Here is a 27,961-nt window from a genome sequence, read left to right on the forward strand (position 1 = left end):
AAAAGGATTCCCGACCAAGTATTGAATGCATAGCGGATGTAATTAATTGAAGGCTGACTTTTTTTGTATTAAAAACAGCTTTTTGTATTGGTCGGATGAAATATGCTAATTATTTGAGATAGGGATTTTTGTTTTTTCTTGACTTTTTTGCAAGAATCATCAATATTAAAACAATAAAAGGCTTGAACTACTTCAGTTGTGTGTAATGAATCTAAAATATATGAAAGTCTAATGTTTATCAGTACATTACAGAAAATAATGGAACTTTATCACAATATGCAATTTTTTTTTTAGAAGGACTTGTAAATTTGAACAATAATTGCATAGGAACTGTTCAAACCGCTTAAACATAATACATTCTCTTAGTAACTAGTGCTAAAAAAAGGCTGATCTCTGGACCAAAACAATAAATATCTGCTACATTGGTAGAAGGTTTTCTTATTATTTTATGTTTTACTATTTTAATTATTTGTCTTTTAATCAAATTCCACGTATAAACAGCACCTGATTTCACTTTGACTGAGAAATAAAGCTCGTGAAAGTTGGTTCAGAAATTAACACGTTAAGTAATCATTTAATGTCCATACATTGTCTTTGAAAGGAGTGTCGCCCCTTCCAATATGGCCGCTACGTTGCCATTTGTACACTTATTTCCCAGAATGCTTTTTAGGTGAAACGTCACCCAAAATGTCAGCGTCCGAGAGGTTCGTGACTGTATGCCTGCAAGGACTGTAAGCTTGCAAAATTTAGTGATTTCTGAAATAATTCCATTTTCAATCAACGCTTTGGAAATGTGACAGTCAATCGTTGTTTGCAGCATTTTTTCCATAGCCCGCTAACAGCTCTGTGCATTTTTTTTCTGTACTTTATCATCCAGTGGGATTTTGAAACTAATTATGATTATTTCTCTCGTCCGTCGGTGGTATGGAAATCCACTGTCTCGATATGTTTTACTGTTCAAAATGTACAGAAGGAAAATACCAAACTGCAGTGTTAGTTATTCGATGTTAAGACGTTGCTGGATGGAGAGACTGACTGATCTGCCTAATTTCAAGTATCAGATTTCAAACCTTTGTACGCAAAGTAACAAGGTACCACTAAGTGTGTTTACTTCCATTTTTTAAAAAAATTAAGCTTAATATTTAGCATGTTTTTTCCCTATCCTTTTGTGTAGGAAGTCATTGACCTATCCAAATTTTCTGTGGATAGAATCAGGAATTTTTGCATCATTGCACACATTGACCATGGAAAAAGCACACTGGCTGACAGACTATTGGAAATGACAGGTATGTTTGCACAAAACAGCCTGCATAGCATTGTAAACAAAAAAGTTATTTATTCAGTTTGATGTAATTTTTAGCTATCATCGAATTATATATACCGTAATTTTCACAATATAGGGCGCACCTGATTATAAACCGCAGCTGTCCTGTCCTCATTGTATTATGGGATATTTACGCCAAAAGATTTTAACCGATGTTTTGCCAAAATGTCCTACATTGGCGAAACGTCTTCATGAGGCGAATTTGACACCCAACGTACTACTGTGCGCTCTCAACTTGTTTTGTTTAGATGCATACAGGCAGAATGTACTAAAGAAATGCCTTAAGAAAATACTTAAATGTAGTTATATCAAATAAGGATGGTTTAAATACGCTACGTGACTAATGTGGTCAACTGCCTTAAAGCTACCACCAAAAAACACAATGGTTAAAAGTATGAGAGGGAAAAACATGGAAAAAGTATTTTTGAGACAATGAAAAGGTGATAAAGAACTCAATTAAAAAAAAAAAAAAAGTTCTCGCCGCATTTAACCGTTGTGCGCATACGAGCGGATGCTTGCGCAAGCGCGCTGAACATTGTGTAGGACGTTTTGCCACGTAGAAGGAATTGCCGGACACCGGTAACACTTTATTTGACAGCGGTATCATAAGACTGTCATATGACCAAATGAACCACCATTAAGCTTTGAACCAATTGGCCAAAAAGCTTCGTTGCTTCAAGAAGCTTTATTTGGGCATCACTGTTCTCTTTCGGAAGACAGTCAACCTCTGCTACCACCTGCTGTCATCACTGTTGTCGTTCAACATGCCTCCTAGCATGCATTGCAGCGCTACAGATGTAAATAACAATCAAAATTCATGTCCTGTGCTAATTATTTCTTCAGTTACTGTTCTGCTCGTTTCATTAATTGCTAGTAATGGAATTTGGTAACACTTTATTTGATAGGGTGCCAAGACTGTCACAAGACCATCATAATCATGACATGACACTGCCATGAGCATGAATGAATGAATTATATCCCTTTTGAATGGGTGTAAAAAATCCGAGCTGCACATAATAGGGTTAGTGACATAATTTGCTGGATGACACTTAATGACATCTGGCATAAGCATTCATTAATGCCCATGATAATGTCATGTCATAATTATGAAGGTCTTATGGCAGTCTTATAATGCTGTTGTCAGATAAAGTGTTCCCTATTAACCCAAATAAATCAACAAATAGCCGCACTGGACTATAAGCCGCAGGATTCAAAATGAGGGAAAAAAGTAGCGACTTGTCGTCCAAAAATTACGGTAATCAGCAGGCTGGCAGTCAATAATCATTTTTCAGTGCCACTAACAGCGACTGATGTCAATGGCAGCCGATGAGGTAATGGTCATCATCAACAGGTGCCATAGCAAAGACGGAAAAGAACAAACAGGTGTTGGACAAGCTCCAGGTGGAGCGAGAGCGCGGTATCACCGTGAAGGCCCAGACAGCCTCTTTGTTTTACACACACCAGGGCCAATCGTACCTCTTGAACCTCATTGACACACCAGTAAGTACACCATTCATTTTTTTGTTATCTGATAAAGTGAAACCTCCAAAGTCAAACACATTGTAAATATTATTCGGCTTGTCCATATTAGGTTGCTGTTTTTTCATGCTCACTTTTTTTGTGTTTAATAATCCTCTTTTAATATTTTTATTTAGTTGCTGGTTTTATGCATATCTTTCCCCAGGGTCATGTTGACTTCAGCTATGAAGTGTCTCGGTCCATATCTGCATGTCAGGGTGTCTTGCTGATTGTTGACGCTAATCAGGTACAAGAGCTGAGCCATCGAAAAATATGTAATGTATGTCTTGTGACGTTGATTTCTGTGGTGTCAAAGGGGATTCAAGCGCAGACTGTGGCCAACTTCTACCTAGCTTTTGAAGCTCAGTTGACCATCATCCCTGTCATTAACAAGGTAATAAATTGTTGGTGTGAGATTGTCAGTTATATTAGGATATTTTTTCAAAACAACAAATAAGGGAATCAAATACAGCGGGGCAAATAAGTATTTAGTCAACCACTAATTGTGCAAATTCTCCCACTTGAAAATATTAGAGAGGCCTGTAATTGTCAATATGGGTAAACCTCAACCATGAGAGACAGAATGTGGCGAAAACAATCCCAGATAATCACATTGTTTGATTTTAAAAGAATTTATTTGCAAATCATGGTGGAAAATAAGTATTTGGTCAATACCAAAAGTTCATCTCAATACTTTGTCATGTACCCTTTGTTGGCAATAACAGAGGCCAAATGTTTTCTGTAACTCTTCACAAGCTTTCCATACACTGTTGCTGGTATTTTGGCCCATTCCTCCATGCAGATCTCCTCTAGAGCAGTGATGTTTTGGGGCTGTCATTGGAAAACACGGACTTTCAACTCCCTCCACAGATTTTCTATGGGGTTGAGATCTGGAGACTGGCTGGTATCTCTCGATACAGGGCCCCATTCATTCTTCCCTTTACACAGATCAGTCGTCCTGGTCCCTTTGCAAAAAAACAGCCCCAAAGCATGATGTTTCCACCCCCATGCGTCACAATGGGTATGGTGTTCTTCGGGTGAAATTCAGTATTCTTTCTCCTCCAAACACGAGAACCTGTGTTTCTACCTAAAAGTTCTATTTTGGTTTCATCTGACCAAAACACATTCTTCCAGTCCTCTTCTGGATCATCCAAATGCTCTCTAGTGAGCCGCACACAGGCCTGGACGTGTGCTGGCTTCAGCAGGGGGTCACGTCAGGCAGTGCAGGATTTGAATCCCTGGCGGCGCATTGTGTTACTGATAGTAGCCTTTGTTACTGTGGTCCCAGCTCTCTTTAAGTCATTCACTACGTCCCCCCCGTGTGGTTCTGGGATTGTTGCTCACCATTCTTGTCATCATTTTGACGCCACGGGGTGAGATCTTGCATGGAGCCCCAGATCGAGGGAGATTATCAGTGGTCTTGTATGTCTTCCATTTTCTAATAATTGCTCCCACAGTTGATTTCTTTACACCAAGCGTTTTACCTATTGCAGATTCAGTCTTCCCAGCCTGGTGCAGGTCTACAATTTTCTCTCTGGTGTCCTATGACTGCTCTTTGGTCTTGGTTATAGTGAAGTTTGGAGTGTGACTGACTGAGGTGGTGGACAGGTGTCTTTTATACCGATAATGAGTTAAAACAGTTGCCATTAATACAGGTAACGAGTCGTCAGACCTCGTTAGAAGAAGTTAGATGTCTTTGACAGCCAGAAATCTTGCTTGTTTGTAAGTGACCAAATACTTATTTTTCACTCTAATTTGGAAATAAATTCTTTAAAAATCAAACTGTGATTTTCTGGGTTTTTTCACATTCTGTCTCTCATGGTTGAGGTTTACCCATGTTGACAATTATAAGCCTCTCTAATCTTTTCAAGTAAGAGAACTTGCACAATTGGTGGTTGACTAAATACTTGTTTGCCCCACTGTATATACCAGAAAATTACTGTGTTTCGTCCATGGTTGGATTTACACTGTTAGTAAAAGTACTATCAATTACTAATCATTCAGATTGATTTGAAAAATGCTGATCCAGAGAGAGTGGAGTCACAGATTGAAAAAGTGTTTGATATTCCTCGTGAAGATTGCATTCAGGTAAGTTGAAAAATACTTGGCACTGCTTTTCAACTCCATTGATTGTATTGTATTGTATGTCTTGTATTATTGTTTTTAGAAATTTTCTTTTTTTTAGATTTCAGCAAAACTTGGTACAAATGTTGAAAAGGTTCTCCAAGCAGTTGTCGAAAGAATTCCACCGTAAGAAGTGACCAATGAACGTCGTTTTCATTTGGGGCACGACGGAATTTTGACATGTCCAATGGATGTTGTTTTCCATTCACCCTCAGGCCTGTGGCAATTGTTCATGACCCGTTCAAAGCACTAGTCTTTGACTCCAATTTTGACCACTACAGAGGAGTCGTGGCTAACATTGCTGTGTTTGCGGGTCGTGTCAAGAAAGGAGATAAGATTATGTCGGCACATCTCGGCAAAGCGTACGAAGTCAATGAACTCGGACTTCTTCGCCCTGAAGAACACCCCACACAGAAACTGTAAGATATATTCTGACTTCTGAAGTGTAGCTCGGCAATAAAGTAATACTATATTTAGGCACGCTTTTCTTGAGACTGAAGTATGTTGCGTCTAAGATTTGCTGGGCAGGTGGGCTACCTCATAGCCGGGATGAAGGATGTAAAGGAGGCGCAGATTGGGGACACCCTCTACCACCAAGACCAGCCGGTGGAAGCTCTGCCTGGCTTTAAGCCAGCCAGGGCAATGGTGTTTGCTGGTAAAAAAAATAAAAATAATAATACAATCATGTAAAGTGGTACAGTGGTACCTCTACATACAAAGTTAATTCATTCCAGGACCTTGTTTGTATGTCGAGCAGGATTTTCTCATAAGAATACATTATAATTCCATTAATTCGTTCTACAGCCCGAAAAAACCTACACTAAATCCTTATTTAATATTGCTGGTACTATTACAAATAACAATTACACATAGCAAAACAAATAAATTATTATAAAAACCGAAAAATAATTCCTGTTATAATATAACGAATCGGGTTGTAATTTGGTGGACTAGTTTTGTGTGCTGTACCTGAACGCACCGCGTGGCTGACGTCACAGAGAAAGATAGGGGCGGTTGAGATTTTACTTTCTCTTTTAATGTTTTGTTGTTGGATTCAGCTACAGCGGACAGCAGGCGTGTTGTGTTGTACAAGTTCTGAAATAAATGATAAAAACCTGACGAAGCTGGCGATGTTACCACAATAATAATTGTCACTTTAACTTATAAAGACTGGCGAACAGGGGTAGGAGGAGGACCGTCAAGATATTAGACATTCTCAGCCATATTGTTGAGCATTTTCACAGATGCGCACCCCACACTCATATTTTTCTATCATTTCCATCTTCATTTCAATGGTAACCTTTTTCCTTTTTTCACCACCTGTATTAACCTTCATGGAACCTGTGTTGATTTCTCACAAGAAAATCCGCTGTGCATCCGTCTGCGGTGCTCTCATGTCGTATTTCGAGCATGTTGTCGGATGTAGAAACAAATGGCGAGTAAAGTGTTACGGATGTCGAAAAGATTGTGTGTCGAAGCGATCATATGTCGAGGTACCACTGTATTTTCAGTTTTGAAATTGGGTCTCAAGAGACAAAACAGAATATACACTGCTGGCCAAAAGCATTGGCACTGCAATTGTATTGGTATTGCAGTTCTATCAGATAATGTTCAATTTCTCCCAGAAAATGATTGCAATTACAAATGCTTTGGTACTATTATCTTCATTTATTTTGCTTGCAATGAAAAAACACGGAAGAGAATGACAAAAAAATCATTATCATTTTACACAAAACTCCAAAAAGTGACCCGGACAAAAGTATAGACCCTACTCACCGACGTCACAGAATGACGTGTCGCTGTATCCGGCCGCCATATTGTCCGTCTCTGTTTAGCCCTATTCTCAATGGTTTCAATTAGTCGTTCAGTTTATAGAGCAATTCATGGAAGCCCTAGTGCTTTCAGATGCTGTAAACACATTGGATGCGTTGCATAAAAGGCGTTATGTGGAAAAGCTTCAGTCTATCCATTCGCCAGATCCATATTTGATGCCTAAATCGATATTTTTCGACCCGCTGTCTTCGCCCTCTCTGCCTGACATCTGCAACCCTGATATCTACAACTATCTTTTCCACAGAAACTCGGCCTATTCTCATGAAACTTTAAGAGCAGCACTCTAAGCAACATTACCCTGCGTGATTTCTAAAATGGCGACAATCAAAAAAAAAAAAAGTTGACTGCGATGGCCGACGCTTCAAGGATAGGTGGATAGTGGACTATTTCTTCAATAAAACACGCAACAACTGTGTCTGCCTCATTTGCAAAGAGACAGTCGCTGTTTTCAAAGAGTTCGATGTGACGCGATGATAACAAGACACGCTGACATGTACAGGGAAGCTACGCAGCGAGAAATTATAGCAACTTGAAGCTAGTTTAATTTCACAGCAGCAGTATTTCGCAAGAGCCCGAGTGTCGCAAGAGAACGCCACAAAGACGAGACTGTTGAAATTATGAATTAAAAAATAATAATAAAGCAAATGTGCCACACAGAAGGGCTTGCTAACATTTGTTTAAATGTAAATCAGCCAAGGTAGCACCCCGCATTTTTACCACACCAAATCTGGCCCCCTTTGCAAAAGGTTTGGACACACCTGTTTAACTGATGATCCGTAGACGAGGCCAGCTTCTTTCACTTGGTACCAGCAAAATATTATTCAAAATGTAATGATGGTGGAAGAAATAAGCATCTTGAATTTGAAACTGTATGTTGTCGGCGATTAGCCTCGCAATGATCTTAATTGTGGTTGTCAGCCCAAAACCCTCTAAATATATATTAAATGCATCTTACCAGATATAAAATGACTACTACATAATCCGTGGTAATCGTTTGGAGCCCAGTTTTCTCGTCGAATTGCAGCAGTCCATCTTGCTCTCCTCTCTCGGAATACGGTAGAACTTCAAGTCTCTCCGTCTATCTTCTCTGTTATTGCAACCAACCGCCACACACGCCTTCACCATTTTGATTATTAATGTTAACGAGCAGAAAAACACGCCATAATAGGAGAAATTTACGTAGCGGTAATGCGTCAAAACGATGAGTAGACGGACAATATGGCGCGGAGGCGTGGTTGTGACGTCATGTGAGTAGGGTCTATTGGCAACCTCTGGCTCATACTTGGTAGCACCAACTTTAGACACTGCGAACAACCGCTTCCGGTATCCATCAATTAGTTTTTTTTACAATGCTCTGCTGGAATTTAAGACCCTTCTTTTTGGCCAACTGCTCCAGGTCTCTGAGATTTGAAGGGTGCCTTCTCCAAACTGCCATTTTCAGATCTCTTCACATGTATTTTATGGGATTCAGGTCTGGACTCCTTGCTGGCCACTTTAGAAGTCTGCAGTGCTTTCTCTCAAACAATTTTCTATTGCTTTTTTAAGTGTGTTTTGGGTCATTGTCCTGCTGAAAGACCCATGACCTCTGATGGAGACCTAGCTTTTTCACACCAGGCCCTACATCATGCTACAAAATTTGTTGGTAGTCCTCAGACTTCATAATGCCATGCAAATGGTCAAAGCAGTCCAGTGCCAGAGGAAGCAAAGCAACCCCAAAACATCAGGGAACCTCCGCCATGTTTGACTGTGGGAATGTGTTCTTTTCTTTGAAGGCCTCGTTATTTTTCCTGTAAACTCTATGTTGATGCCTTTTCCCAAAAAGGTCTACTTTTGTCTCATGTGACCAGAGAACATTCTTCCAAAACGTTTTTGGCTTTCTCAGGTAATTTTTAGCAGACTCCAGCCTGGCATTTTTCTCTCTGGGTCAGAAGTGGGGTCTTCCTGGGTATCCTACCATAGAGTCCCTTTTCATTCAGACGCAGACCGACAGTACGGGTTGACACTGTTGTACCCTCGGACTGCAGGACAGCTTGAACTTGTTTGGATGTTAGTCGAGGTTCTTTATCCACGATCCGCACAATCTTTCGTTGAACTCTCTCATCAACTTTTCTTTTCCGTCCATACCTAGGGAGGTTAGCCACAGTGCCATGGGCTTTACACTTTTTGATGACACTGCGCACGGTAGACACAGGAACATTCTGGTCTTCAGAGATGGACTTGTAGCCTTGAGATTGCCCATGCTTCCTCATAATTTTGCTTCTCAAGTCCTCAGACAGTTCTTTGGTCTTCTTTCTTTTCTCTATGCTCAATGCGGTACACACAAGGACACAGGACAGAGGTTGAGTCGACTTAATCAATTTTAACTGGCTGCAAGTGTGATTTAGTTATTGCCACCACCTGTTATGTGCCACGGCTAAGTAACAGGTGTTGTTAATTACACAAATTAGAGAAGCATCACATGATTTTTCAAAGGGTGCAAATTTTTGGAGTTTTGTGTAAAATGATAATGATTTAATTTTTTTCCCATTCTCTTTTGTGTTTTTTCATTGCAAGGAAAATAAATGAAGATATTACTACCAATGCATTTGTAATTGCAATCATTTTCTGGGAGAAATTGAGCATTATATGACAGAATTGCAGGGGTGCCAATACTTTTGGCCGGCAGTGTGTATATATACAGTGGGGCAAATAAGTATTTAGTCAACCACTAATTGTGCAAGTTCTCCCACTTGAAAATATTAGAGAGGCCTGTAATTGTCAACATGGGTAAACCTCAACCATGAGAGACATAATGTGAAAAAAAAAAAATCCCATTGTTTGATTTTTAAAGAATGTATTTGCAAATCATGGTGGAAAATAAGTATTTGGTCATTACCAAAAGTTCATCTCAATACTTTGTTATGTGCCCTTTGTTGGCAATAACGGAGTCCAAAGGTTTTCTGTAACTCTTCACAAGCTTTTCACACACTGTAGCTGGTATTTTGGCCCATTCCTCCATACAGATCTCCTTTAGAGCAGTGATGTTTTGGGCCTGTCATTGGGCAACACGGACTTTCAACTCCCTCCACAGATTTTCTGTGGGGTTGAGATCTGGAGACTGGCTAAGCCACTCCAGGACCTTGAAATGCTTCTTACGAAGCCACTCCTATGTTGCTCTATCTTCAATGCCCTTGCTGATGGAAGGAGATTTTCACTCGAAATCTCTCGATACATGGCCCCATTCATTCTTTCCTTTACACAGATCTGTCGTCCTGGTCCCTTTGCAAAAAAACAGCCCCAAAGCATGATGTTTCCACCCCCATGCTTCACAGTGGGTATGGTGCAATTCAGTATTCTTTTTCCTCCAAACATGAGAACCTGTATTTCTAGCAAAAAGTTCTATTTTGGTTTCATCTGACCATAACACATTCTCCCAGTCGTCTTCTGGATCATCCAAATGCTCTCTAGCGAACCGCAGACAGGCCTGGACGTGTACATTCTTCAGCAGGGGGACACGTCTGGCAAAGTATGATTTGAGTCCCTGGCGGCGCATTGTGTTACCTAGAGCTGAAACGAATACTCGAGCAACTCGAGTAACTCGAGTTTAAAAACTGATCCGAGTAATTTTATTCACCTCGAGTAATCGTTTATTTTGACAGCTGTAAGCATCACGTTTTGCTCGGACTACTTTTAATGCGGGACAATGCGCTGATGTCACGTGCGTAGAGGAAGAAGCAAAAAAAAATAAACTTACTGCAGCCGACAACCGCTACAAACGACGCCGACGTTGCTAAATACTAGCCCGCACATGCTACGTTAGTTGCAGCTAGGGTCTGAGGAGTCTCATAGAGATCACATGTATGTTGAACTAGATGCACAATGACAGACTAGGCCGCGTCTGGGCAGCGTTAGCAAACAGCCGCCATCTTAAAGCAGTAGAGTGCCAAGCGCTAATAAAGAGCGCTAAGCGCAAATATATAAGATTAACATTACTGTCACTACTAGCTCATCTTACGTTAGCCCTGCGGAGGGCTAGGTTTCAATTAATTAAGACCACTTTCGATGCGTGGCTAACGTGTCTTACATACATGCTTTAACATAACATAGCGTTGTGGAGTGATGAGGGTGTCAAATAAAAACTCAATAATGCTAACTATCAATTTTAGCTCAGTAGTCACTGCTGGATAAAACACCAAGTAGCACTAGTCCCTAATGTGCTCCAATACAGCCTGTATCATACATTTATTTTGAACAGTGCAAAAACTCAAAATCCTATAAGGACTTAGTTTAGACTAACTTAAAACTTAACTAGAACTTAAAAATGGCTTGACACAAATAGAAATTCAATTGAAAAACGTGGGGAAAAATCCTAACTTTTAAGTGATGTGTGTTATCAAGCGTAAAGGCATTTTTAGGTGTGTATATATATATATATATATATATACTAATCTAAAGGTTTTTTGAGTGAAAGCATTGAATTAGTCTTTTTTTTTTTTTAAATTCTAGTTACATCTGAGATGCAATTGTTGGCTGTTTTCCACAATATACATCAAAAATAAAGACATTGATTGACTGAAAATGATAAAATGTTTTGTTTTCTCATGTATATCTATAATTGCTCTTCACCTAAAAATATATTTGTTTTATCCGATTACTCGATTAATCGATAGAATTTTCAGTCGATTACTCGATTACTAAAATATTCGATAGCTGCAGCCCTAGTGTTACCAATAGTAGCCTTCGTTACTCTGGTCCCAGCTCTCTGTAGGTCATTCACTAGGTCCCCTCGTGTGGTTCTGGGATTTTTGCTCACCGTTTTTGTTATCATTTTGACGCCACGGAGTGAGGAGGGCGTTGAAAGTCCGTGTTGCCCAACGACAGCCCCAAAACATCACTGCTCTAGAGGAGATCTGCATGGAAGAATGGGCCAAAATACCAGCAACCGTGTGTGAAAAGCTTGTGAAGAGTTACAGAAAACGTTTGGCCTCCGTTATTGCCAACAAAAGGTACATAACAAAGTATTGAGATGAACATTAGTATTGACCAAATACTTATTTTTCCACCATGATTTGCAAATAAATTCTTTAAAAATCAAACAATGTGATTTTCTGTTTTTTTTTTCCACATTCTGTCTCTCATGGTTGAGGTTTACCCATGTTGACAATTACAGACCTCTCTAATATTTTCAAGTGGGAGAATTTGCACAATTAGTGGTTGACTAAATACTTATTTGCCCCACTGTATATATAATATATATATATATATATATATATATATATATATATATATATATATATATATATATATATATATATATATATATATATATATATATAAAATTTTCTCCTCATTGTGCATTTTATGGCTAGTGCAACTTATACTCCAGTGCGATTTATAGTCCGGAAAATAGTTTAACTTGTGGCTTACTTGTTCCTCAGGTATGTATCCAGTTGACCAGTCAGAATACCCAGGGCTCCGTAGCGCCATCGAGAGACTGACATTAAACGACTCGAGTGTAACAATGCAGAAAGACAGCAGTTTGGCCCTTGGAGCTGGTTGGAGGTCCGCAACAAAATAGTTTCAAAATCCGTACCTATAACGAGTTTGCCAGTTTAAATGTAACCCTACTGTGATTCTGTAGGTTGGGTTTCCTGGGACTCCTTCATATGGAGGTGTTTAATCAGAGGCTGGAGCAGGAATACAATGCCTCTGTTATCGTAACAGCACCAACAGTGCCTTATAAAGCTGTGCTCTCATCAGCTAAACTAATCAAAGTAAGAGTTGCTCCCAAACCGTATTGCCACCTTTACTTTCAGTCAAGTCCCAGTGTATTTAAATGTCTTTACCTATTTTCTCATACTATTTGTATAGGTTTATGGTAGAAATATTTCAAAATGTAATTATTTCATAGGAACATGGCAGTGAAGAGATCGAAGTTGTAAACCCAGCTCAGTTTCCAGACCGATCAGTGGTGTCGGAGTATTTGGAACCAATGGTGATTGGGACCATTCTAGCACCTGACACATATACTGGCAAGATTATGTCTCTCTGTTTGGTAAGATTTTTTTTATCCTGCTTTACATGTTGTAAAACTTGCACTTGAACTTCTTTTTATTCTTTCTTTGTTATTTACATTTAACAAAATAGTTTGTTGTTTGTACCAATGCAGAATCGGAGGGGCATTCAGGATAATATGGTGTATGTAGACGAGCATCGTGTCATGATGAAGTATCTCTTCCCATTAAATGAAATTGTTGTGGATTTCTATGACCTTCTCAAGTCTCTGTCTTCAGGATATGCCAGGTAAACCAATGCAAATATATTTAACGCGAGCAGTCTAAATGATGAATAAATTACTGTGCTGCTTGAGCATAAAAATATACAGTATGTGTATAGTGAATGTTTTGCTCAATTGACTTGAAGCATTATTATGACAAAATGGCTGCAACAGGCACCTAATTTGTTTCTCTAAAGAAGAATAGAATTAGATCAACTGAGAATGATGAGCTTGAGTTCATTTAGTTTTGCATGATTTACAAATAAGCTTTTCTCCCATCCTTTCATCATGTGTATCTTTAAACTATAATGAACCTGAATAAATAATATTTGAAGGAATACATCAACTCATTGCTATTAGGTCGATGAGATTCCCTCTGATAATCATAAAACATTAGTAGACATGGTACTGTAGTAGGTACTCGACATGCACTTTAAGTATGCAACACATGACGTCTATTTGGACTTTCTCCTTCCTAGCTTTGATTATGAAAATGCAGGCTACCAGCCGGCTGACCTTATAAAGATGGATATTCTTTTGAATGGACGCCCGGTGGAAGAACTCACCTTAATTGTGCACAGGTAAGTATTATATAGCAGAGGTTACAGTAAATGCTGGATATATTGTGTACAATGAAATAGCATCCCCCGCCCTTTCCTAATTTTTCTTTTAACTGATGCATACATGAAATTGACAAGCGAAAAGGTGAAGTATTAGATTGACTTTCGTCCTGAAGATAGTTGTGATCATCCTGCTGAGTTTGACGGTGTTTTAGAGTAAAGTTCAAATTTTTTACATTAGGCTTCCTTGGGGTTTAATTAGTCGATGGAGTTGATTTCAACAAATTCTGTGCAGTTTGTTTGTTATTTATTAGTTTCAGGGCTCTGGACTGGCTAAGATAGCGTGAGTCAATGGTCCTGTCTTAGCATGCCGATAAAAAACAATATTAACAGATCTAACATAGTCAAATAAATTCAAAATGCAGATCATTGTTCAAAATACCCGTGCGGCTAAAATAATGTCACACCAAATTGCCGTAATTAATTTCATTCTGCGGGACTTTTTTTTTTTTTTTTAGACGCATAGTTTCAGGGCTCTGGACTGGCTAAGATAGCGTGAGTCAATGGTCCTGTCTTAGCATGCCGATAAAAAACGATATTAACAGATCTAACATAGTCAAATAAATTCAAAATGCAGATCATTGTTCAAAATACCCGTGCGGCTAAAATAATGTCACACCAAATTGCCGTAATTAATTTCATTCTGCGGGACATTTTTTTTTTTTTTTTTTTTTGACGCATAATGCGACCACAAAAGAGAGGAGTGCTTTGGCCACTCATGCTCATGCTGCATTCGAGGAACGTGGGAAGTCGGACATTCCATTCCCACTCGGATGGTACCAGTTGCGACCTCAAAGTGTTCCAAGAGAATGTTAACAGCAAGATGGCTGATTGTGACATTTTGACCTCCAGCAAACCTGCTTTCTCGTAAGAGATCAAATTAGGGCTGCAGCTATCGAATATTTTCTTCGTCAATTAATTGATGAACTAGTTAGTTCAAATAATTGAGTAATCGTATAAGGAACATAAATTAAAATACCTGAGCTGAGCCTCAAACGTTATTTAAAAAAAAAACATGAATGAGGATCTAAGTACAACGAAAAGAACAATTGGCTAACTTAAATTGCAAAAGTGAATGCTATAAAATGCTAACCTTTTTTTTTATTTTTTTTTACAATGCTCTTAACAAATGGTTCAAACACATATTCCCCCTCAAAATGGCTAGATATACATATAAACTAAATTACAGTACGGATGCATTAAAAACAATAGCTCCAACAAAAACTTAACTTATAGTGGTCTCAACATGGAGCAGCTGGATTCAGCCATGTGAAATGAATTATGTCATATTCACTGTCACCATTAGAGGGCAGTTTATCCACCCAAATCAATAAAACTAAATGCAAACACTTACAAAACAAACCATTACAACGCCACTTTGATTAAACGAATACTCGAAGCATTCAAATCTCTTTTTTTCTAATCGAATTATTCGAGGTAATCGATTAATCGTTTCAGCACTAGGGAAAACCGATGGCACCCACTGTAAACAGCCTTCTTTAGTTTTACTATTGATGGTCAGCTTTTCGACAGGCAACGCTATTTTGTTGAGTGGCTTCAGATTGAAGACTCATGGAGTCGGAGTACTTTTTTTTTTCTGACTTTGCGACTCGTTGGCCTCCCAGTTTGACAAACAAATACCTACCAAACTGCACAGAATTTTTTTTTGATATTAACTCCACCGACTAATTAAACCCCCACTAACTGGATTAAGTCTAATGTGAAAAATTCTGAACTTGCCCTTTAACATTTTATTGCTTGGCCTATATAACTATCTACTTACACACATACACACAGGCAGCAAATCCATGTAAAGAATTTCCCTCATGTTTTATTCATTGTCATTAGTCTCACTAGAAAGGATAAATTGTCTATTGGTATAAGCATAACTCAAGAGTTGATGGCGTATAGCAGTGTTTAATAACGAAAGTAACATGGTAGGGAACAGCTGACTTGTCAGGGTTAGATCTTCTTATATTATTACACATTAAGCAATGACAATGGAGTCATAGAACAAAAGTGATGACGCACAGAAGATATGCTAAATGTATGCAGCAAAATTTGCTACTAGAGTTTGGAGATGTTCAGAGTAAGTGACCCCTAGATTGACTCCCTGTCTTTGCAGAGCACGTGCATACAGCACAGGAAAAGCCATATGCGAGCGGCTGAAGGATTCCATACCACGGCAAATGTTTGAAATTGCTGTACAAGCAGCTATCGGAAGTAAAATCATTGCTCGAGAAACGTGAGTTAATGGCTATTCACTGTACGCTATACCTTGATTATTCTTTGTATACAAAATACAGTGGTAGGAGAAGTATCTGAACCTTTTGGAATTTCTCACTTTTCTGCATAAAATCACCATCAAATATGATCTGATCTTTGTCAAAATCACACATATGTAAAAACAGTGTCTGCTTTAACTAATACCACCCAAACATTTATAGGTTTTCACACTTTAATGAGGATGGCATGCAAACAATGACAGAACGGGAAAAATAAGTCAGTGAAACCTCTGCCTAAGGAGACTTAAAGAGCAATTGAAACCAATTTTTACCAAACAATTTAAGTCAGGTGTGTGCCCAATCACTGATGAGCAGTGCTGGGTAATTTACTTTAAAAAAGTAGTTAGTTATAGTTACTCACTACTTCTTCCAAAAAGTAACTGAGTTAATAACTGAATTACTCTATAGTAAAAGTAACTAGTTACCAGGGAAAGTAATTATTTCCGTTACTTTAAAAAGAAGTTTTTGTATGTCAAAGAATTAGAAATTTTCTGAGCAGTATTCGAGTCAGTTGAAGAGAGAAGAACAGACAGGTAGTTGTGTTATAGAACCTTGTAATATTTATTGCACTTCACCAGCAACAGATTTATCCTACACTTGAAGTGCAACAAAAATAAACAGTAAACAATATAATAAAATAACAATCAGCAGTAAACGATAGAAAGTGAGTTTAATCAATTAAATCTAACTCTCACAACCTAAGAGAACTGGTCAAGTAGACATAGCCTACTGTACTTCAAGTAGTTTGACGTGAAATAGTGTTTATATCTCCACCTTGTAAAGGACAAATTTTCCTCTGAACGCTGTGCCATCATATCCCTCTGCATCTGTTTTACGTGTGTGTGTTTGCCGCACACGCTGTTCCGGTTTGTGTGTGGAAACACCAGCTCTGATTTGCTTACCATGACACATTACTCTAACCCTCAGCCAATTACAATCACTTCCATCAGCTCTATCCAGGTGGTGGATTCAGGTTGCCTCGTCCCCCTACACCTCCCGTTACCCTCAAAGCGTCTGCCGTCCTCAAGATGGAAGCAGCATTCTTGTTGGCTGGCTGAGAGTGGGGGATGGGAACGAGGCTAGCATTCAGGTGTAGCAAAAACAGAAACGTTAGCAAGTTTTGGAAAGCATTGTCTAATTGAATGAGCAGGGACAAACAGCCTGGAGTCATAAGAAGTACTTGCTGTAATATTCTGATACAGAATTATCCGAGGCACCCTAAAGTGCACACGGCGCCATTATTGTTTTACTCACATGATGCGGTAGTGAGTTAGAGACACGGCCTAACGAGAGCCGTACGTTTGTGTGAATGTTGAAGTTATATGTGCTATTAAAGAAACAGAGTCCCAGCACGTCCTGTGTGGTATATCTTTGCTAAGAAAAAGCACAAAACAAAACACGTGCGCTATTCTTGAAACTGAACGCACCCCAAGTCTTGGATGACAAATAAACAGAGCAGAGTAGACTCGCTACGGCTGGTAGTTTCTTCAATTTATTCAGAGTAAGTAACGCACCACTTTTAACCGTCAGTAACCGTAACGGCATTGTAACGGCGGAAAATATAATTAGTTAGATTACCCCGTTACTGAAAAAAATAACGCCGTTATGTAACGGCGTTAGTTATAACAGCGTTATTCCCAACACTGCTGATGAGTGGTTTAAAGCTGCCCTGCCCACTGTAAAATACACACTGGTAAGAATTGTCTTCAAGAGAAGCATTGTCTGATGTGCATCATGGCTCGGTCAAAAGAGCTGTCTGAAGACCTGCGATCAAGGATTGTTGATTTCTATAAAACTGGAAAAAGATACCAAAAAAAAAAAAAACATCTTTAAAAGTCTGGATGATCATCAATTGACTGTCAAGAAGTTGTTTTAGAAAAGGAGCTTGGCACTGTCGCTTTTCTACCAAGGAGTGGCCGTCCACCAAAGATGACGCCAAGAGTTCAGCGCAGAATACTCAGAGAGTTAAAAAAAAAGAACCCTATAGTGTCTACTAAAGACTTACAGAAATCACTGGCAAAATCCAATATCTCTGTGCACACATCAACTGTATGTAAAACTATGGCCAATAATGGTGTTCATGGGAGGACTCCACGGAGGAAGCCACTGCTGTCTAAAAAAAACACTGCTCGTTTAATGTTCGTAAAAAGGCACTTGGACACTCAATAGACATTTTGGCAAAAATATTTTGTGGACTGATGAAACCAAAGTTGAATTGTTTGGGAGTCACACACAATGTCATGTGTGGAGGAAAAATGGACAGCTCACCAACATCAACACCTCATCCCCACCATGAAGCATGGTGGAGGGAGCATCATGATTTGGGGCTGTTTTGCTTCCTCAGGGCCTGGACAACTTGCAGTCATTAATGGCGGAATGGATTCAAAAGTTTATCAGGATATTTTGCAGGAAAACCGGAGGCCGTCTGTCAGATGAGCCAAAACACAGAAGTAAATCAACTTTAGAATGTTATCAGAAGAACAAAATACACGTTCTGGAGTGGCCAAGTCAAAGCCAGACTTGAACCCCATTGAGATGTTGAGGCATGACCTAAAGACAGCGATTCATGACCGACATTCCAGGAGTCTGACTGAACTGAAGCAGTTTTATAGAGAGGAATGGGCCAAGATTAGTCCTGATTGATGTGCCGGACTGATTTGCAGCTACAGAAAGCATCTGGTTGCAGTTATTGCTGCCAAAAGGGGAAGGGCACAAAATAGTAAATTTGATGGTTCGCTTACATATTTTACCCCCTTCTGTCATTGTTTGCATACTATCCTCATTAAAATATGAAAACCTATAAATGTTTGGGTGGGTTTAGTTAAATCAGACACTGTTTTTTCCATCTGTGTGGTTTTGACAAAGATCAGATCACATTTAATGGTGATTTTATGCAGAAATGTGAAAAATTCCAAAAGGTTCAGATACTTTTTCATACCACTGTATCTGCTAAAAGTGCCTATAGACAAGTAATCTGTGGATCTTTCAGAATAAAGGCGTACAGAAAAAATGTCCTCGCAAAATGCGTAAGTCTGTTTTTATATGTTTTAATGTTTAACATGTAATTGTTTCGCAAATTAAATCAATGTATTTTTCTTTGCAAGTATGGAGGTGACATAACACGCAAGATGAAGCTCCTGAAAAAACAGGCAGAAGGCAAAAAGAAGATGAGGCGTATTGGCAATGTGGATGTGCCCAAAGATGTTTTTATTAATGTTCTGAAGAGGAAAGACAAATAGAGTAAATACTGTATTACATTAAATAATGTAGCGTTTCCAAAACTGAGACTGTTTAATATATAACTTCGAAATAAAATGGTACTGAAATATTTGTGCTTAATTTTGATTACATTTGATCAGATATCTGATATCAGATAACACAGAAAGTCCATTAACATGTTTTTGGGGGTTTTGTTAGTCGTCAGACACACCATAATAATTGTTATCATTTGAAAAGACAAAGGTATACCAGCTTTGAAGTTCATCTCCACTTTTATGTTATTCTGTTGGTTCTTTGTAATAGGACAGGTAAATATTTTAGAGTTGCTACTCAAATCAAGTTTAAGTGTTTGGGGTGTGTGATTGTCATGTTGGAACACCTACACCTATACCTATACTACACCCTACATTGCAGCCCAAAACGTGTTGATAGTCTTCAGATTTCATGACTCCTTGCACACTGTCATCGAACCTCCACCATGCTTGACTGTAGGCACTGTGTTCTTTTCTTTGTAGGCCTCATTCTTTTTTCTGGCACTGGGTGCCTTGACAATGTGCAAGGAGTCATGATATCTGGAGACTTATCAAAATGTTTTAGGCTGCAATGTAGGCTGCAGTGTCAGAAAACTGGGTCTGCATCAGAGGTAATGGGTGTTGCAACAGGACAATGACCCAAAACACCTCAAATAACACCAAGAAATGGTTGGAGACAAAGCACTGGAGAATTCTGAAGTGTCTATCGATGAATCCGGCTCTAAATCCCATTGAACACCTATAGATCGGTCTCAACATTTCTGTTGCAAGAAGGCACCCTTCAAATCTGAGAGACCTAGAACAGTTCGCAAAAGAAGAGTGGTCCAAAATTCCATCTGATAGGTGCTTGAATATTGTTGATGGTTATAGGAACCAATTGCTTTCTGATATTGCTTCCAAAGGATGTGCAACCAAATATTGAGTTGAGGGTGCCAATTTTGTCCTTCCTATTTTTTTGTTTTTGTCTAAAATTTTGTCAATTTTAACTTTTTTTCCCTAAGCTTTTTTTTGTGTTTTTCTGATGCACGTCCAAGATATACACACATTCATACTGAAAACATTTTTAAGTGCATTAATTTTTGTGAGAAATTCCAGGGGTGCCAATAATTTCGTCCATAAATGTACATGGAATTTACTGTGCAGACATTTTTGCTTTTGTAAGTTAAAGGCTATTTCTGATAGATGGGGAGCTTGTGACCTAATATGTTTACCCGGACATAAAAAAAAAAATCACCGTATATTTCTACAAGACGCACCTGACTATAAGCCGCGACCCACCAAATTTGACTTGAAAATGCCATTTGTTCATAGATAAGCCACAGCTGTCCTCACTGTATTATGTGATATTTACACCAAAGATATTAACTAGTAACAGTATATTTGACAGCGGCATCAAAAGACTGTCATATTCTAAATGAACCACCATGAAGCTTTGAACCAGTTAACTGCAAAGCTTCGTTGCTTCAAGAAGTTTCATTTGGCCATCACTGCTCCCTTGGGGGAGACAGTCAAAACTCTGCTGCCACCTGCTGTCAACACTGTTGTTGTCCAACATGCCCCCTAGCATGCATTGCAGCGCTATAGATGTAAATAAGAATCAAAATACATTTACTGTGCTAATTATTTCTTCAGTTACTGTTCCAGTTGTTTCATTAAATGCTAGTTATGGTATTTGGTAAAACTTTATTTGACAGTGCCTTTATAAGCCCATACCTGTCAAGTTGTACGGTTTTAGGCGTAATTTGTACAAGTGAGCACTGATTTTTAAATGTGTACGCCGTACGTTCAAAATCTACGTTTTTCATGCATTACGTTTTTTTTCTCCGTTTGGATTTTGTCATCGTTTCGGCAACAAGACAATGTGTGTTACTATGCGTTAACGTTGGTTGAATGACGCGAGAAAAGTCAGCGACACGGAGAGTGAAGAGCGGGAGGGAGAAGGAAGGAAGAGTGTTGTGACGCTGTTGCAAACGTGATGCTAGGCTAGGTGGCTCCAATATTTCCTGACTGCAGCCGACAGCCTACAATCTACGCCCACTTGATGGTAGACTAAATATCACATGCAAATAAAACTAGATGCGAAAAGACAGACTCGGCGGCGTTAGTAAACAGCCGCCATCTTAAAGCAGTAGACTTCTCAGAAAGACTGTTGTAGTGAACCTTCCTAGCGAACCTAAGTAACTTTTCTCTAACATACTTCTAAATCGGCAAAAATCTTGTCTTGAATCTATCTTTAAATGATGAAACAGTTTTAAAATTAAATGAAAAGAATGAAAAGCTATGCTGTGACGAAAACGGAGATTTTATTCTGCCAATTTGTTGCCAAACACAACTTGCCTGCAACTATTGCTGATCACCTCTCGGAATTGGCAAAAGAAAGGTTCCCTGACTCAAAGATTGCATCTGTAAGTTAATTTTATCAATTGACCTTTTTAATTTATAAATGGACACACTAACGAACTACCTTCAAGTCAAACTGATTTGCGAGATGAAGTGCAGCCACCAAAAGACATGATAGACATTGCCTAAAGTGCTACATACAATTATAACAAAAGTCACTGTTAAATTTTAGTAATCATGATGTAGCTGAAAGTATTGTTCTTTGATTGAACCAGGTTATATGTGACAGTATTACCAATAAATTAAATATTATTTTAAAAATTGAGTTTTATTTTTGTTGTATATTGCATGCTATTAAAAACGTAAAATAAATCACCAATTTCTAAGTGCGTCACTATTTGCAAGATTACCAAGGGCCTCGGGTTGACAGGTATATAAGCCTGCCATAAGACCATCATAATCATGACATGACACTGCCATGAGCTTTAATGAATGCTTATGACGGATGTCATTTTGTGTCAGCTGGCAAATTAGCTCACTTTTGAATGGCTGTAAAGCTCAGAGCTGGACATAAATGGAGTCAGTGACATAATTCATAATGTCATTAATGGCCGTTATAGTGTCATGTCATAATTATGACTGTCAAATTGCAGTTTTATGATGCCACTGTCAAAGAAAGTGTTACCTATTAACCCAAATAAATCAACTAATAAGCTGCACTGGACTATAAACCGCTGGATTCAAAATGAGGGGGAAAAGTAGCAGTTTATAGTCCGAAAATTAAGTATGATTGTGGATGTGGTCATTCTTGACTATATTGGCCTTTTGTAATAATGTCATTTTTGCAATAACGTCATTTAATTCTTTAGTTCCAATTTGCACAGCTTTGACTGAGCATGACACTTTTTATTTGTTCCAAAATACTATAGAGCAAGTACATTTTTTTATTTGAAATTGAAAATAATTAAATAATAAAAATGAAATGAAAATAAATGATGTCTTTACACAGTACAGTATAAATATTTGGTGGTGGGGGGGCATAATTGAAACGTATTGCGTGACCAATAGGTGGCAGCACGCACCTACAATTAACAGCTACTCCTTAATGTCACTATTGCAGCTCATTTTTTGAAACGTTGGAGTGATGCTGCTATTCACTTTGACACGAGTGCATTTGTATGCATACATGGGCAAATACTTGTTATCACTGCAAATCAACGTTGTTGTTTCAGTCACTGAATGTTGTCAACTCTTGATAAGAAACTGCTAATAATGAATGGGCCTACTTCATTATTCACACATATCTAGCTGAGCTGAACTGAGTGACTAAGAGCTGTCATTTCATATTTCTGAGGCATTCCATTTTGATAGAAAATTCAGGTAATCACTACTCTGGCAAGGATGACAGCAACTCTCTGGGGATGTCTCAAAACCTGAAAATGTGCCTCAGGAGCATTAACATAGTGGACCAAGTGCACAATTGTTTCATATTAGTCTTGATGTTCGGTTGAGCTGAAAAATCCAATTTGGTTAAAACGGTCACCGGCATGTGGACTCCCTCTAGTGGTATGCGGGGGAAAAAAGTTCAATTCAGTTGTATTTCACTCCGATTCCAACAGGAAGTGACCTGGAAATGACTGAAAATAACAGGAAGTGGCTCGATATCAACACAAAGGCTAGGTCCATACGGTCTTAATGCAGAATTCCAATTTTTTTGGTCATATCTGTTTTTTTGGGGTGCCCGTTCAGACAACATTTGTCCATTGAGCCTTTTCTAGTATTACCCATGCGCACTAAAGCCTGAGTTAGGGTTCTGCGTTGCGGTGACGGTGTAGCGACTATGGCGTCAATGAGCATTCGATAGTTCTGTGGCAAGGGAACACGTTGCTCTGCAGTGTTATTAATTTTACTTTAAAAAAGTAATTAATTACAGTTACAAATTACTTCTCCCAAAAAGTAATTGCGTTAGTAACTCAATTACCTGAATGTAAGAGTAATTAGTTACTTGGCAAAGTAACTGGTGATAATTTTCATGTTGTTCTTTTTCTCAAAAAAAAAAAAAAAAAAAAAAAAGGTAGGTCACACAATGTGAAGTTTAAAGGTTTTTTTGGGACAATTGGCCCTAGCCCAATTCTTTACCCTAAACTTAACTAGACCCAGGGGTATTGCGGATATTGCGATAACTAGATAGTAACCTTTGCTCTGTGTGGAAGTCATTTAATGTTGTGAATCAACCGTTAAAGTTGTTAAAATTGCTCCCGTTATTGCATTAGTTCTCTTCTGTCTACTTTTGACATGTGTAAGTTTTAAAACTATTTCATCATTTAAAGATAAGATTTTGCCGATTTAGGAGCATTTTAGATAAAAAAGTTACTTAGGTTCGCTAGGAAGGTTCTCTACAATTTAGCCTTCCTGAGAAATCTACTGCTTTAAGATGGCGGCTGTTTACTAACGCATCTAGTTCTTTATTATACATGTTGCTAATGTAGCTGTGTCTGTCATTTGCATCTAGTTCTGTATATTTGTGATATCTACCGAAGCGTCATGTGGGCGTAGTTTGTAGGCCATCGGCTACAGTCAGGTATTATTGAAGCCACCTAGCATAGTAGCATCGTGTTTGCAACGGCGTCACCCTCCCTTGCCTCCTCCCCACTCCTGCTCTGCTCTCTCGTCTCCGTGAGTCCGTCTTTCTCAGACTTTTCTCACGTCAGTCAACCAACATAGTAACGCACGCCTTTCCCGCCTCAGTAACGGTAACGGCGTTGCCAAGATGAGAAAAGTAATTAATTAGATTACTTACTACTGAAGAATTTAATGTCGTTAGTAATGCCATTATATTCTAACGACGTTATTAACACTGTTGCTTTGTACAGTGCCTTGCAAAAGTATTCGGCCCCCTTGAACCTTGCAACCTTTCGCCACATTTCAGGCTTCAAACATAAAGATATAAAAATTTAATATTTTGTCAAGAATCAACAACAAGTGGGACACAATCGTGAAGTGGAAAAAAATTTATTGGATAATTTAAACTTTTTTAACAAATAAAAAACTGAAAAGTGGGGCGTGCAATATTATTCGGCCCCCTTGTGTTAATACTTTGTAGCGCCACCTTTTGCTCCAATTACAGCTGCAAATCGCTTGGGGTATGTTTCTATCAGTTTTGCACATCGAGAGACTGACATTCTTGCCCATTCTTCCTTGCAAAACAGCTCGAGCTCAGTGAGGTTGGATGGAGAGTGTTTGTGAACAGCAGTCTTCAGCTCTTTCCACAGATTCTCGATTGGATTCAGGTCTGGACTTTGACTTGGCCATTCTAACACCTGGATACGTTTATTTTTGAACCATTCCATTGCAGATTTGGCTTTATGTTTAGGATCATTGTCCTGTTGGAAGATAAATCTCCGTCCCAGTCTCAGGTCTTGTGCAGATACCAACAGGTTTTCTTCCAGAATGTTCCTGTATTTGGCTGCATCCATCTTCCCTGTCCCTGCTGAAGAAAAGCAGGCCCAAACCATGATGCTGCCACCACCATGTTTGACAGTGGGGATGGTGTGTTCAGGGTGATGAGCTGTGTTGCTTTTACGCCAAACATATCGTTTTGCATTGTGGCCAAAAAGTTCAATTTTGGTTTCATCTGACCAGAGCACCTTCTTCCACATGTTTGGTGTGTCTCCCAGGTGGCTTGTGGCAAACTTTAAACGAGACTTTTTATGGCTATCTTTGAGAAATGGCTTTCTTCTTGCCACTCTTCCATAAAGGCCAGATTTGTGCAGTGTACGACTGATTGTTGTCCTATGGACAGACTCTCCCACCTCAGCTGTAGATCTCTGCAGTTCATCCAGAGTGATCATGGGCCTCTTGGCTGCATCTCTGATCAGTTTTCTCCTTGTTTGAGAAGAAAGTTTGGAAGGACAGCCGGGTCTTGGTAGATTTGCAGTGGTCTGATGCTCCTTTCATTTTAATATGATGGCTTGCACAGTGCTCCTTGAGATGTTTAAAGCTTGGGAAATCTTTTTGTATCCAAATCCGGCTTTAAACTTCTCCACAACAGTATCTCGGACCTGCCTGGTGTGTTCCTTGGTTTTCATAATGCTCTCTGCACTTTAAACAGAACCCTGAGACTATCACAGAGCAGGTGCATTTATACGGAGACTTGATTACACACAGGTGGATTCTATTTATCATCATCGGTCATTTAGGACAACATTGGATCATTCAGAGATCCTCACTGAACTTCTGGAGTGAGTTTGCTGCACTGAAAGTAAAGGGGCCGAATAATATTGCACGCCCCACTTTTCAGTTTTTTATTTGTTAAAAAAGTTTAAATTATCCAATAAATGTTGTTCCACTTCACGATTGTGTCTCACTTGTTGTTGATTCTTGACAAAAAAATTAAATTTCATATCTTTATGTTTGAAGCCTGAAATGTGGCGAAAGGTTGCAAGATTCAAGGGGGCCGAATACTTTTGCAAGGCACTGTAATTCACCGCCGAGCCACTAGAGGGGTGTGGCATTGTATTTGTACAGTTTTGGGGGACTTGTCGACTTCCTCTAGTTTCCTTCCGGTTACACACCATTGCCAACGGGGATGGAACACTTGAATGTGGATCTTCAGCTCATCAACATTGAACAACAAATGTTGATCATACAAATGTTGAAGCACAGGCAATGCAGAAGATGTTCTCGCAGCTGGTCGTTAGCGCAAAAATGTTTGTAAATGGCGGTGATTTCACGCTGGACTGGAAACAACAGTCTGATCGGACAAATCACAGTCCATTTGCGTTACGTCACCACGCGTTGACGCGACGCATAGTCAGAATTTTGTGGCGCTGCATGTCAGGCTACGGCGGAGGGTCGTAAATTGGGTCTGCCTTAACGGCGTAGGTCTGCCGTAGAAGCATAACTCAGCCTTAATTTGCAGTCCGACACGCGTTGAGCAAACTGACCCGCATGCGCAGAAGCATCAAGACAAATGACTACATATGCTGGCTGTACGTCATTCCATGGTGATCATATTTTGATTTCCAAAAGAGGACACAAATAACAGACATTAATAATCCCCGTTTAGTTATATTCAAAGTTTATATAGATTGATAGAACGCATGCACGCACTGTGCGTGCGTGACGCACACACATCTGCCTTATGTGTGTGCGTCAGTTTGCCCCGACTCTGCCATGTAAGCAATACTGAAATATTGGTTATTTGGTGCGCATAGAGAAAACCGAGCATTATCAGGCTTATCCTTTTCTTAATTTTTATTTTTATTTTATGACTGTGCTGAGGCTCTAACACATGGGTGTCCAAACCTGTCCGCACAGGCCGCTGTGGGTCCTGGTTTTTGTTCCTACCAATCGAGCACAGACAGTTTAACCAATGAAGTTTGTGCTAAAACAAGCAGCACCTGACTATTATCAACTGATTACACTTGTGAGACACCGGATTGGTGAAAAGATGTCATCTTGTTTTGTAGGAATGAAATCCAGCACCCACTGCGGCCCTATGTGGAATAGTTTTGTTAGTATAGTAATAGTTCACGCCAAACATATCCTCGATATCTTCCACGGATAGGACAGTGAGACAGGCGGGTTTCCAGTGATCCCATGAATCTCTCACGTAGCCAGCAGCAAAGGTCCCATCCGGGCAGGACGGCTCTCCTGGTGCACCGTGTCTTGTTGAAAAAAATCTTGCCAATTGTGCTGAGAGACCAACTAATCAAATTCATTTTCGTATGAGAGACCAGCAACAGTTGATCCACAGAGGAAAAAAATTACAAAAAAAGCAGACAGACTAGACTGACGAAGATAGCAGGAGCAGGGAGGAAACTCGTCCGCCCCCGTCGAAGGTCCTTAATCTCCGCGTATGCGTTTACCTTTTCACAACTATTAGATATACTGGTCATTTGCCCCAGGTCATTTGATCGTTGCCAGCCTCCAAATCAAATCGATCGCCACCAATGGCAGTGAAACTTGATCACTCAATGCCAGTTGAAATGGAATTAATGTCTATGACTGTCAATGGCAGTAAACGAATTGTTTTTCACTTACAATTTGAACTTCATACTTAGAGTATGTTGATGTTTATCTAATAATATAACTTACGAAATACAACCTCTACAGCAATCTGGCAGCGAACGATGGCTCCAAATCTTCCAGACCTGTTAACTGTCGGATTTCATGACCACAGCTGTGCTATTCTTGGATTCATTGTGCTTTAGAATAGTCAACTAGTATTAAAATGTAGATGGTTTTCATCTATGTTTTGGCACATATACAAGTTCCGCCACGGTGTCAGCTGTACCCATGTGTGTGCCCCACTGATATTGTATGTGACATTCAAGCAGTGGCACATGATAAGCACAGATACAGTGGGGAACAGTAATTAGCATGTTGATGAGATACAAGTATCACAA

The 27,961-nt window shown here is 39.2% G+C and overlaps 1 protein-coding gene across 2 annotated transcripts; it reads left to right on the forward strand.

The window, feature by feature from the left end:
• The first annotated feature begins 599 nt into the window (after positions 1-599).
• On the forward strand, positions 600-19,272 carry guf1 (GTP binding elongation factor GUF1). 2 transcript variants are annotated; one of them, XM_057849410.1, is made up of 18 exons: positions 660-731; positions 971-1,091; positions 1,175-1,286; positions 2,676-2,824; positions 3,009-3,089; positions 3,159-3,236; positions 4,847-4,930; positions 5,028-5,092; positions 5,182-5,385; positions 5,482-5,621; positions 12,217-12,340; positions 12,420-12,552; positions 12,690-12,833; positions 12,948-13,081; positions 13,535-13,636; positions 15,801-15,920; positions 18,950-18,986; positions 19,065-19,272. In XM_057849410.1, exons 1-18 carry the CDS (start codon positions 688-690, stop codon positions 19,197-19,199), a joined length of 2,007 nt encoding a protein of 668 aa, XP_057705393.1. In that variant the 5' UTR covers positions 660-687; the 3' UTR covers positions 19,200-19,272. The 2 variants fall into 2 exon arrangements, with proteins under 2 accessions (XP_057705392.1, XP_057705393.1); XM_057849409.1 differs by having other exon boundaries at positions 600-1,091.
• Positions 19,273-27,961: the final 8,689 nt, after the last annotated feature.

Source organism: Corythoichthys intestinalis, chromosome 11, assembly GCF_030265065.1.
Source record: "Corythoichthys intestinalis isolate RoL2023-P3 chromosome 11, ASM3026506v1, whole genome shotgun sequence".
Lineage (NCBI taxonomy): Eukaryota > Metazoa > Chordata > Actinopteri > Syngnathiformes > Syngnathidae > Corythoichthys > Corythoichthys intestinalis.

Coding starts and splice junctions, on each gene's coding strand:
- guf1 (XM_057849409.1), top strand. CDS start 897: ATGATTATTTCTCTCGTCCGTCGGTGGTATGGAAATCCACTGTCTCGA. Junction 1,287..2,675: donor CAGACTATTGGAAATGACAG/GTATGTTTGCAC, acceptor CATCATCAACAG/GTGCCATAGCAAAGACGGAA. Junction 15,921..18,949: donor AAAATCATTGCTCGAGAAAC/GTGAGTTAATGG, acceptor TGGATCTTTCAG/AATAAAGGCGTACAGAAAAA.